Here is a 12,854-nt window from a genome sequence, read left to right as displayed (position 1 = left end):
AAGATTGGGCTGTGTTTCATAACCTTTTTAATGCTTAGTTCAACCGATGCACTCCTCATTAATGGCTTGCACAAATGGCTTTACTGAATTAAGTTTCTTCCCATACAGATGCAGCTCAGAATGTACATCTTTCTCATTTTTCATTGCCTGGTTTTTCCTTTATTTTCCTCTGGATTGGAGGTGACAGTTTCCTCTGTTATAGAACTCAATCTGTAAGTGCCCTCAAGTACACCCTAGTACTAAAAGAAAATCAAAGTGTTATTAATATTGTTACAGTGGTGGCAAATATATGATTTGGAGATACCGTTGTTGGACTGGGGTGCACAAAGTTAAAAATCACACAACACCAGGCTATAGTCCAGCAGGTTTAATTGGAAGCACACTAGCTTTCGGAGCGACGCTCCTTCACCTGATGAAGGAGCAGTGCTCTGTAAGCTAGTGCTTCCAATAAAACCTGTTGGACTATAGCCTGGTGTTGAGTGATTTTTAACGTGGTAAATATAGATGGTCAAATTTAACTTTAATTATGCCACTGTTTCACCCGATAGCTTTCATTGATGAAGCTGTTTTTTAAAAAGGGATGATACATGGGTTTAGGATGGCTTCAGTGATCATTTGACCACAGATTGGGACAAGCTCCTGGAGATTACTATCCAACAAAGGAAACTGTCTGCACGTAAATTACCATTTTTATCTGAAGACAGTTAAACTGCACAACTGAGTCAGTGTCAAGAATTCCTCTGCATTTGTGTTGAATCACATATTTTCACATAGGGGGAAATGAAAGGCATGCCTTGTGAGCTAGCGAGCTTGGAAGGACATTAGTATCAGACACGGCAATACAGAGACCACTATCTTTCAGCAACTGCGTTTGAGCAGCAGCACACACTGGGAAAACATGGACTGATAACAGCAAGGCTGTGAAATCATTCATTCCCCCTATTTCAGCCTCTATAGCAGCCAGTGGAAATGTAAATTAAAATAAACAACTGTTCACCCAGTCGCTCAAACTTTGTCACTACTGAGGAACGCAGCCAATAATTAAATAACTGACTGGTGGGTTAAAAGAAAACTAACCTCAAGGTATTCAAAGCCTTTTAACCTGGGCAGCCTCCATCCTCCCTGTCTGTACCATACACACTCTGAGCTGATAAACATATTACCTGTATTTGTTTGTGTCTGTGTTTGATGTGTTTTTATTATTTGTTTTTCCTCTGAGTGAGCAGGTAATAAAATTCTTCTTTGCTTTACTCAAAACCTTGTAATTGGCTTTCATGTAACCTAGTTGGCAGGGTTTGTCATTTGAGTATTATACTGCATGTTTAAAAAATAGAAATGTTTATTGCAACCAAGGATTTAAAAGAGGAGAGCAAATTGACCTTCCTTTCCTGGCCATAACAGTATGGAGGGTGGTCACTAGGTTACTGCAGAAGGTTTTGAGGATTTGCTGGAGGCAGTAATACTGCCCTTGGACAATGTACATGCCCTGTTGCTCTCATTCCCTTTAACTCTCCATCAGTGAAAATTGTAAGATGTCCAGCCTTTTGCAAAGGCTAATAGTGTGGTTGTGGCTTCAGTTCTTCTTATGTATTCCAAAAATGTTTTTGGTCCTAAAAAACTGATGTTTCTTGGGAAACTGAAGGATTGTATGTTCAGTCCTATACTTTGCACATGTGCATTGGGGCGGGAGGAACGTTGCATAGCCACAGGTATCCTCTTTGAAACCGATGGCCTACCTTTGGGCAACATTATAGATCATGTCGTACTATCTACAGTTCTTCTCATCTACCAGCATTTATCCCTCTGTCAATATCATCACTCTTGGCCCAGTGATAGCACTGTTTTCTCTGAGTCAGGAAGACATAGCGGCAAGTCCTACTCTGGAGCAGACTGACTCTCCTGTGCATTACTCAGGGTATGCCTCAATGTCAATGATGCTTCTTTTCAGATGAGATGTTAATGTGATACTCTGACTTCCTCTGAGATGGATGTCAAAGGTGCTATCCAAAGAAGAAAACAGCTCTCCTCAATGTGTTGACTGGTATTTTGTTCCCAATCAACATAATCTGTTTTGGTAATCAGGTTGTTTTATTATTGCTTGGTTGGATGTCTGCTTTGCACAAATTGGCTACCATAGTTGTTCTATTTCATTGGTTGTAAAGCATTTTAGGGGAATCGTGACATTGTGAAAAGGTAACCTTTTCATCAAAAAAGCAGCTCTGTCTTTGCTTTATGGTTTGGTCTTTTGTACATAATAATTGCCACATTTGCTACACTTGGCTGTCCTTCATCAAATGTACATTCACCTTCAATCTCAACCTCTAACAGCATTATTATAAAATTGCAGGAAACACAATCTACCTCTGGGAATTTTTGCTGGCATTGCTTCAGGACAAGAGTACATGTCCGCGATACATCAAATGGACTCAGAGAGAAAAGGGCATCTTCAAGCTAGTTGACTCAAAAGCTGTGTCCAGACTTTGGGGAAAACACAAAAATAAGCCAGACATGAACTACGAGACGATGGGTCGAGCTCTCCGGTAAGTTACTCTGTTGTACTGATAGAGTGTGATAATCCAGCACATATCAGGGAAGGGTCAAGTCTGTTACTGGTAGGTATACAGGAGGAATGTAGCCAGCAGCCATTTTAGATTTTCACTTTTCCTGAATTTGACCTGCAAAATTCAGAAGGGGCAGCATTCTGAAATGTTGAGAAGTGGTCTTTACACCCAAAGTGGGCGATGTAGCCGTATTCATTCCGAAAACCAACTGCTGTGCTGGGTTTGAAAACCAAGGCTGGAAGAGAAAATTTGAGAAATCATGAAGCATTTAAGAAAAAGGTTTTCATGAAACAAAATGTACTTGGTTCTCCCAAAACTCAGGAGGAAGTGTAAGACCTAGCTTTTTACAGGATGGACCAAATGCCCTGTTGCTCCTGAGGGCTTCCTGTTCTGAGCCTGCAGAACCTGCCTCTCCAAGCCCCTAGCAGCACATTTCCTCCATGGAACCAGCTGGATGTAGGCCCAGGCTATTACTCTGTCAGCTCGGTCAGTAAATTATGTTACAAACTACTTTCAGTGATGAGCAGTGAAGTGCTCCATTCCGAGTGTTTTCTGTGCTCGTTGCACATTTAATGGTTTATTCCATGGGTATGCATCGTTGCGGGTAGCTGACCGTTATAAAGGTGGTGACCAACATATTGCTTAATCTGATGCTGTGAGACTTCACTGAACTCTATTGTATATAGTACTGTCAGGGCTGCTGATGTGTCATTGCCTGAGAGGTGTTGATGGAAACGGAGTCTAGGATGTTGGATGAATCATATGATTCTGAGTATGGGGTAACCTTCAGGCTGTTGCATGCCTTATTGTTGTGGTGGCTCTCCTAGTTTCTGCACAAGTCCTCAAGTGTAAGCTGGGTTTTCAATGCTGGGTGGTCCACCTGGCTTTACATTTTGACATTTTCAGAGCAGTTTAATCCAACTTGAGTGGTTTGCTCAGCCATTTCAGGGGGCGTTATGGGTCTCACGTAAGCCTCAGACAGGATAGGAATGGTAGACCTACTTCGCTGAAGGACATGGTAAAGCTGACAGGCTTTTATGATAATCTGGTAGTTTATGGTTAATTATTAAGACTAGTTTCCTATTCCAGGTACAGTAAATTCTTCTGCTGGTTAATTCTCCTCCTTTATCTCTTCTTGCCGATTAGACATTCTTCCAACCCATCTGCATTTTACTGTCATGGCAGTATCTATCTATCTGGAGTTAAAGCCTTGCTTTTCAATCTCCTGCTGGCTGTCCCATCTCCAGTACTCATCGCATCACTTGGCCTCTATTTGCAACAGATGCTTATACCATTTTAGTCCCTTCTCCCTTCTTGGTTACTTGGTTGATTGCTTCCATAGTCTTCATAGGTCCCCTGATGTACCAGATCCTAACTTTGAGCTCTCATTATTCCACATATCCATCTCAGAATCTCTGTCAGTGAGCATCCAGTCGCTGTTCCCCTCTCTTCTCAATGTTGTTGTAAGTCCCTACACTGTATTACAAGGCAGCTCTCAGCATTTTCTTGTCAGTTCAGCTTCAATGGTACTTTTCTTACTACACCATACTCATCTGCATTTCTTCCAAACCAGAATTAATCCATTCCTTAATTACTGTTCACGTATTTTTGTCGTTGTGGATAGCTTGGGAAAGTTGGTGTTGGTCTCCATAGAGAAGATTAAAAGAAAACTTCTATGGAGGTGTTAAAATCATGAGAGGACTGGACAGAGTAGATCAGGAGTAACTGTTCATGGTAAAAAGTTGAGATGTAGAGGACTCCAATTCGAGGTGATGGGCAAAAAAAGCAGAGACAGCAAGAGGAAACGTTTAACGGTAAAGGTTAGGATCTGTGATGCTCTGCTTGAGTGTAACAGAGGCCGATTCAATCTGACTTTCAAACAAGAACTGGATATTTATCCAAGTACCATTGGATAACATTGCATATCTGTGAGGAAGGAGACAGTCATAGGGCTAGCTAAGTTGCGCTTGCCTGGAGCTAGCAAGGGTGTGACATGCTAAATGGTCTTCTATGCTGTAGCATAATGTGTAGATTAGAGGGCAGGATTTGCTGTATGAATAAGTTTTAGAGTTTGAGGATTTTTCTCACTGTGGTGTAATTTGTGTTCTGTATCTTATGGATTTTATTTGCGTTGCATTTCTGAATGATTGACAGAATGACTGTGGTGGAAAAAGTTAGAAGTTTGAGTTAATAGGATAAACTGGATAGGGCTGGGAGTTTGTTCACTGGAGCGTAGGAGGTTGAGGGGTGACCTTAGAGGTTTATGTAGTTTACAAAATTATGAGGGGCATGGAGAGGGTAAATAGACAAAGTCTTTTCCCTGGGGTCGGGGAGTCCAGAATGAGAGGGCAGAGGTTTAGGGTGAGAGGGGAAACATACAAAAGAGACCCACGGGACAACATTTTCACGCAGAGAGTGGTACGTGAATGGAATTAGCTGCCAGAGGAAGTGGTGGAGGCTGGTACAATTACAACATTTAAGAGGCATTTGGATGGGTATATGAATAGGAAGGGTTTGGAGGGATATGGGCTGGGTGCTGGAAGATGGGACTAGATTGGGTTGGGATATCTGGTCGACATGGACAGGTTGGACCAAAGGGTCAGTTTCCATGCTGTACCTCTCTATGACTCTATATAATAATGAGGAGCATAGATAGGGTGAATAGAGTCATAGAGAGCAAAGATCTTTTCATTCAGGAGGGGAGCTTATAGCTAGAGGGCATAGTTTTAAGGTGAGAGGAGAGAGATATAAAAGGTACCTGCGATAGAGCCAATGCTTTCACACAGAGGGGTGTTCGTATGTGGAATGAACTGCCAGAAGAAGTGATGAGTGCAGGTACATTTAAAAGACATTTAGACAAGTACATGAAGAGAAAAGGGTTCGAGGGAAATGGGCCAAACACCAAGTGGGGCTAGGTTCATTTAGGAAACTTAGTTGGCATGATGGAGTTGGACGAAAGGGTCTGTTTCCAAGCTCTATGGCTCTAAGTATCTTCGTCACCTTTACTATTTAGTCCAGAAGCTCTAGAAATCTTGTCTTAGTTTAGAATTATTTTAAGTATGATGCATTTGCATATATTTCCAAATTTGAATACTTCTGTGCTTTGTTTGCAGGTATTATTATCAACGAGGAATCCTTGCTAAGGTGGAGGGACAGCGGTTGGTCTACCAGTTCAAAGAGATGCCCAAGAACCTGGTGAACATCGATGATGATGACCCCAGCTTCACTTCGGAAACCCAAGAGAACCCTCCTAATCTTGCAGCTTACGTGCTTCCATCAGCTTCAGCATCCTGTTCATCTCCAACTGTCCTGTCCTCAGTCGTCATGAGTAGTGTCCAAACCCAGCAACCCAGGGTTACTTCGTGTGTGATGTCAGGTGTTAAGAAAGCTTTACCGCAGCCCACTCCCGTGGTCACGCCTGTGAAGGCAGCAGTTGAGGAGCGGTCAGCACACCTACTGCCACCGGAAATGGTGAAGGGTGTACAACCCACTCAGAAGCTGCAGCCAACCAGCGTCCTCAAGACCGTACAGGTTGTACAGTCAGCATCGCCTCGCCACGAAGGCCAAAAGGTCATCACCAGAAACGTACCCGTCTCCGCACCAATGAATGTGTCAGCTCCTCAGTCAGTGAGGTAAAGACAAGTCATTGCTCTAAAACGAAGTTCCTTAAGAGAACAAAAGGTCGAACACCATTTCTTGATTAGATGAAATAACAAAGAAATCCTAAGGTCATCTGGCAGAGCATATTCCAAACCAAGAGGGAGAAGCTTAAAATTAGAAACAGAGTATCCTGGAGAAAATGAGAATGAAAACATAATACTGAGTTCGTTTTCAGACCATAAATTCATTCCTCACATTTTGTTTCTTTTTCTTTGCTATAATTTTTCACTTCCTTTAATTTTTCAGACAGCAGCATAGCTGCTCGAAATGTATCTTTTGTTTATTTTCTTTCCTTATCACCTCATTGCCCTGTGAGACGTGACTCTTCTGTCATTTAGTTTCAACTAGGTAAAAACAAGGACTGCAGATGCTGGAAACCAGAGTCTAGATCAGAGTGGTGCTGGAAAAGCACAGCAGGTCACACAGCATCCGAGGAGCAGGAAAATTGATGTTTCGGGCAAAAGCCCTTCATCAGGAATAGAGGCAAGGTGCCTGCAGGGTGGAGAGATGTCACTTAGTTTGTCCTGTCTTCTCCCTGTCTTTTGCAGAGCTTCCCTTCGTCCTGTCCCACATTACACCTCACATTTCCTCATTCTGAAAGGCAGCTCAGTGAATTGAAACTCCAGCCTCTGTTCACACACGCTGCCTGACCTGACCATTTCTAAGGTTCCCTGCTTTTCTTTCAGTTTTTCAACATGTTTCACACAATGTTTAATGAAATTTTGAACACCTCTTCCAAAAGACTCTGGACGCTCAGCCAATTAGTTCGAGGTTGAGATTGATAAAGTTATTGCGGGATATGGGCAAAGCTGAATAAATAAAGATAGAACAGAATGATGGATCAGGCTTGAGGAGATGAATGGCCTGCTGTCCGTATATTAGTGTTGCTATCCATCACTTCAAACTCGCAAAGGCTAATAGGAATGTCAGGTGGCTCAGAGGTTAGCAAGTGTGCCTCACAGTGCCAGGGACCTGAGTTCGATTCCTGCCTTGGGTAACTGTCTGTCTGTGTGGAGTTTGCACATTCTTCTGTATCTGCGTGGGTTTCCTCTGGGTGTTCTGGTTTCCTCCCATAGTCACATAGATGTGTAGGTTAGGTGGATTGGCTATGTGGATTATCCACAGAAAATTCAGTGATAATGTACGGGGATGGGTCTGGGTAGCATGCTCTTTGGAGTGTCGCTGTGGACCTGATGAGCCAAATGGATTGTTTCCACATCTTGGAGATTATGTGATTCTGTGATTCTTTAAAACGATTTCTGGACTAAATTGAACTCATGAAACCTGAATTCCAAAACTAGAGGTGGCTCGGTGGTTAGCACTGCTGCCTCACAGCACCAGGGACCCGGGTTCAATTCCAGCCTTGGGTGAGTGTCTGTGTGGAGTTTGCACATTCTCCCCAGGTCTGATGGGTTTCCTCCAGGTGCTCCGGTTTCCTCCCACAGTTAAAAGATGTACAGGTTAGGTGAATTGGCTGTGCTAAATTGCATCGCAACTAATTGTACTTAAAAAGAAAAATTGATTGTGTAGGTTTTACTGAATTCTTCGAACGTGATCAAAATATAATTCTTCCCCTGTGATTGATTTATTAGCGTTCTTATACAGAGTCAGCTAGATCTGAAACATTAACTTGCTTCCTCTCCTTAGACGTTGTCCAGCCCATTGAGATCTCCAGCACTTGTTGTTTTCATTATAGATTCCAGCATCTGCAGTAATTAGCTCCTATATTCTACTTCAGAATAGTGACAGTTAACCAACCAACCTTACCCATAGGTGGATCCAGAAATGTAGACCTTCACTAGTGACTGGTGATTCTCACACTTTTATATATATCCCAATATGCCAGTGTATTGGTAGTTAATGTGGTCAAAATGCATATCAATTTGATACCACTTTTTTTTCTAAGTTTGGGAGAAGATTTGTAGCTCGGGTACTCGTTGTTGTGTTCTGTTCACCGAGCTGGGAGTTTTTTGCTGTCTGCTGCAGTGGCCGGTATATAGGGTCTAGGTCGATGTGTCTGTTGATAGAATTTGTGGATGAGTGCCATATCAACAAATTCTATCAACCAGAACCAGCAGATTCAAACCACTATAAATGCCGGAGGAATCAGCACAGCAGCGCTTCACAGGAGGCTCCCAAGCACTGAAGATGTCACCTAGAAAGGGGATGAAACGTTTGCAACAAAACCTCCCAGCTCGGCGAACAGAACCACAACAATTTTTTTCTAAAGTTAGCAGTGTCCCTACATGATTGAAATTTCTTGGATATTTATTGCCAGCATTTTTTTTAGTTAATGGGCAGGGTCAATAAAGTGCAGAGCTGGAGAAGCACGGCAGGTCAAGCAGTATCAGAGGAGCAGGGGAGTCGAGGTTTCGGATCGGAACACTTCCCCAAGAGCAGCTCAACCTGCTGGGCTTTTTCCAGCTCTGCGCTTTATCAAAGCTAACTCTCCAGCATCTGCAGCCCTCACTATCTCCAACTTTGCGGGCCGGATGATTGTGATTTGACTGTGTATCGCAATTAGATGAAAACTCGCCCTGAATTTCTCACTTGTTACTTGCAGAGTCTTTTTAGAAAGGTGGATGGTATTGATGTATGCAGACATGAGTTAATCATGAGAATAAGATGCCTCCATGAGATTGATTTGTTCTGAGGCAGTTAAGAGAGAGAGTATTTTCACTAGCCTTCCATATGATACTTCGTTACATTGAGCTCTCTGGAAGCAGGGCAGGAGAATCGACAAATTAGCCTCTGTTGGTTCAGAACCATCCGGCTGCAAATGTCCAGGTATAACAAAGGCTGAATGTTGTGTCCTAACTGCACATTAGCTGGGATTGGGCCACCAGAAATTAAGGTCTGTTTTGGATTTTTTGATTTTTCTCATACAGAAACAATTCATTCTGCAAATGAAGTGATCAGGATATCGAAGGAGAGTATGCAAGTTGGTTCATGCTCTGGACCAGATATTCAAGGGAAATGGAACTATGCAAAAAAGTTGTTTGACACAATATAATGATCTTGTTTTATGATTTTTTTTAAACAAGACACCCAAATGGTACTAAGTTCCACTGCCCCTTTACCGCTGAATGTATAACACTTAAACACTGTCAGAAAGTGTTCGAGTTCCTCGTCTGAGGTGAGCAAGTCAACAAAGGTTCAAACTCGAAGTATTTGAAAAATAGCCATTTGGAAACCAGGGAGAAGCAAGAGAAAAATTTCCAGATACAGTGTATTTTAGAAGAAGTTTATTTTATTAGATAAAGTCACACATCAAGTGATGACTTTGGCCATTGAGCATCTGATGCTACAAGATGACTTGTAGCAGTAGTTTTTTTGGGGGGAATGACAGCAGAATAGATCCATTTGTTGCGCGCACACATGTGCACAGATTCCCACAAATAGTAACAAATAAATGAGAAGGAGGATAATGTCTTTTTGATAGGCTGCTTTAAATGGTCCAAAATGCCAAAAATATTCCTTTAAGACAAAAGTATAGTCGCACAAGATACTGAATATCATCCTGATCTGTTAACTTTCTTCTTTCCCCAGAACAATAAAGCTGTCATCACAGGTTCCCGTGGTTGTGTCACCAGGAACTCAGCGAGTTGGTACAGTCACGTTACAAACTGTCCCCCTAACAACTGTGATCACGAGCACTGATTTAGCCATGTCCTCGCCCAAGTTTGTTTTCCAAACAGTTCCATCGTCTCATCCGGTCACTGTGCTGAAAGAAAACATTGCTTTGCAAGGGAGTTCGGTCTCTGCCAAGCTAGTTACTCCAACATCTCTCGCTCTGGGTGGCACCAGTGATCAGCAAGTTCTTCCAACCAGTTCGCAGATATCAAATAATGAGACACAAGCTCTGCCATCACCTGGTGCACTGAGTGCTGCCACTCCAGTCGTGACCTTTGCAGCTACCAGTCAGCACGTGGTGAGCCAGCCACAAGGCACTGTCTTTGCATCGGTCATCAAAGCACCAGAGACGAAACAAGTTTCGACCAGGCAGGAGAGCCAGGAAGCAACCAGCCAGCAAGTCGAGCATGGAACCCAGCAATCCCATGTCATAGTGCTCACAAATGCGGGTATGCTTCCCAGCCACATGGTATTTAGAGCAGGTGAGAACAGAGTGGTGGACACACAGTGACTTTGTTAGGATTCCCTTTCTCGTGCCCCATTCCCACCTTTTTTCTTTAAAGTAAAGCTAGATCTAGAAAAAAATGTAATTTCATGTTGGTTGACTAGATTCAACTCAACGTGTGTAGTTTAACGTTGTAAATAAAGGGTTTGCAGGTAAAAGGTGCTACTAAACTGGAGGAGGTGGCAGTGGATGACGTGAGAAACATTATCTTAGGACAACCATTCAATGTTTTGGTTACCTGTTTTGTATGAATTTCTTATTAGGGAAGTTTGGAGTGGTAAAAACTGAATTTCTTACACTTATCAAGCACACTACCCTGCATCTAGGCTATAATTTGATCCTGCCAAACTTTAATTGCATGTCTGTAGTCATTCTGCATTGCCACAGCATGGCCTTTGTTTGGGAAGTTCCACTTTGTTCGCACTGGAATTGTTTGTGTTAAATTTTATTGCATTGTAAATATGGGGTCTGTCGGTAAGGCTCAAGAGAGCTTCAATGAAACTTAAAAGTTAGCGCTGTTACGTACCTTGATACTGATGAATAAGCTTCGTTTTTGCTCAATTTTAAACAAAGTCAAAATAATGTTTTGTTAACCTGATGAATTTAAAATGAAACTGAAGTGCTAGAAGACTGAAGTTGTTTTGTTGTGATCTTCATTCTTCATTGTTTGTTGTACAGTCTTCACTGGGAGTCTAATGGGTAATTGAAGGAGATAGTATTTACTTAGAAAAGCATTTATTCCTACTTCATTCTTAAAGGGCTTTTGTTTTCTTTTTGTAGCAGAAACCTTCAGCTCAATTGTGTAAATATTAGGAAACATTTTATTTCTTTGCTTTTGTAAATAATGTATATCGTGTTCTATTTTTGAGGTTGAAACAATATTTGAAAACTCTGCCAGCTTTTTAAAAAACAAATTGAGGTACATTTTATATTGTTTTTGATTTGATTAAAGGAAAACCACTGACATTTTCACTAGCTCCAAGTTCAGAAGTAAAAAATAAACCATTTTAGTTGCTACATATTAGTGTGTTTATAATTTCAGCTTGTGTGTGATTGATTGATGCCAAATCAAGGGCCTTTTTCATTGAATTCTAAATCCTATTCAAAGGTGTACTAACTAATTAATTATTTGCTATTACAAGCTTGGTTGTTACAATGGAACACATGATTTGGAGGAGCTGGTGTTGGACTGGGGTGTACAAAGTTAAAAATCACACAATACCAGGTTATAGTACAACAGGTTTATTTGGAAGCACTAGCTTTAGGAGTATTGCTCCTTCATGAGGTGGTTGTGGAGCATAAGATCGTAGGGCATAGAATTTATAGCAAAAGTTTACAGTATGATGTAACTGAAATTATATATTGAAAAAGACCTGAATTGTTTAAGTGTCTCATCTTTTAGAATGGGCATGTTGGTTTCAGTTCTACACCATACAACCTTGTCACGATAGATGCTGCAAGATGTTCACAGTGTTGACACAGATACCACCATTACACCATGTACGTGGCAGGTACTCATATGACGAAGCCAATGGTGTCTATCTTATACACTGCAGGCAAGGATACCTTTAGGCATAGTACATTGGTGAGACTGAACAGATGCTACGGCAACAGATGAATGGGCACCGCACAAAAATCAACAGACAGGAGAATTCCTCTCCCAAATGAAGAATATGGTGGGCTGTACAGTGGTTAGCACTGCTGCCTCACAGCGCCAGAGACCCGGGTTCAATTCCCGCTTCAGGCAACTTCTGTGTGGAGTTTGCACATTCTCCCCATGTTTGCATGGGTTTCCTTTGGGTGCTCCGGTTTCCTTCCGTAGTCCAAAATGTGCAGGTTAGGTGAATTGGCCATGCTAAATTGACCATAATGTTAGGTGAAGGGGTAAATGTAGGTGAATGGGTCTGAGTGGGTTGCTCTTTGGAGGGTCGGTGTGGACTTGTTGGGCCGAAGGACCTGTTTCCACACTAAGTAATCTAATCTAATCTACCTGAAAAAAAACACTTCAGCAATCAGGGACATTTGACTTCGGACCTTCGGGTGACCATCTCCAAGCAGACTTCGGGACAGGCAACAACGCAAAGTGGCTGAGCCGAGGCTGATGGCCAAGTCTGGTACCCATGGGGATGGCTTCAACCAGGACCTTGGGTTCATGTCACACTACAGGTGATCCCACTGCACCACACGTACGTGCACACACACCGACAGACACTCCTATAGGGACACACACACACACACACACACACACACACACACACACACGTGCATGCGTAAACGCATACACTCCTACAGACCCATAAACTCACGGAGACGGTCTCTCATGCGCTCACACATACACTCCCACACTCTCTCATACATCCTCTCACAGACTTATACCCCTTCACACACACACACACACACCCCCTCTCTCACAGACCCCCCCCCACTCATAACCCCCCTAACACAGCGTGCACACAGACACAAGTTTGTGGAGTGAATTTGAACTTGCTGAATTA

The 12,854-nt window shown here is 42.4% G+C and overlaps 1 protein-coding gene across 4 annotated transcripts in view; it reads left to right on the top strand.

The window, feature by feature from the left end:
• Positions 1–11,295, top strand: part of LOC132816355 (ETS-related transcription factor Elf-1-like) — a 141,177-nt gene extending 129,882 nt beyond the window's left edge. For 3 of the 4 annotated variants that reach the window (XM_060825812.1, XM_060825810.1, XM_060825811.1), the window contains exons 7-9: positions 2,348–2,540; positions 5,675–6,193; positions 9,771–11,293. In XM_060825812.1, coding sequence (XP_060681795.1) covers positions 2,348–2,540; positions 5,675–6,193; positions 9,771–10,365 — 1,307 coding nt within the window. In that variant the 3' untranslated portion in view covers positions 10,366–11,293. Of the gene's footprint in view, positions 1–2,347; positions 2,541–5,674; positions 6,194–9,770 lie in introns of all 4 variants that reach the window. The other variant, XM_060825813.1, reaches the window with a different exon arrangement.
• The last annotated feature ends 1,559 nt before the right edge of the window (positions 11,296–12,854 follow it).

Source organism: Hemiscyllium ocellatum, chromosome 6 (genome assembly GCF_020745735.1).
Source record: "Hemiscyllium ocellatum isolate sHemOce1 chromosome 6, sHemOce1.pat.X.cur, whole genome shotgun sequence".
In the NCBI taxonomy this organism is placed as follows: domain Eukaryota; kingdom Metazoa; phylum Chordata; class Chondrichthyes; order Orectolobiformes; family Hemiscylliidae; genus Hemiscyllium; species Hemiscyllium ocellatum.
This window is presented reverse-complemented; position numbering and strand designations above follow the sequence as displayed.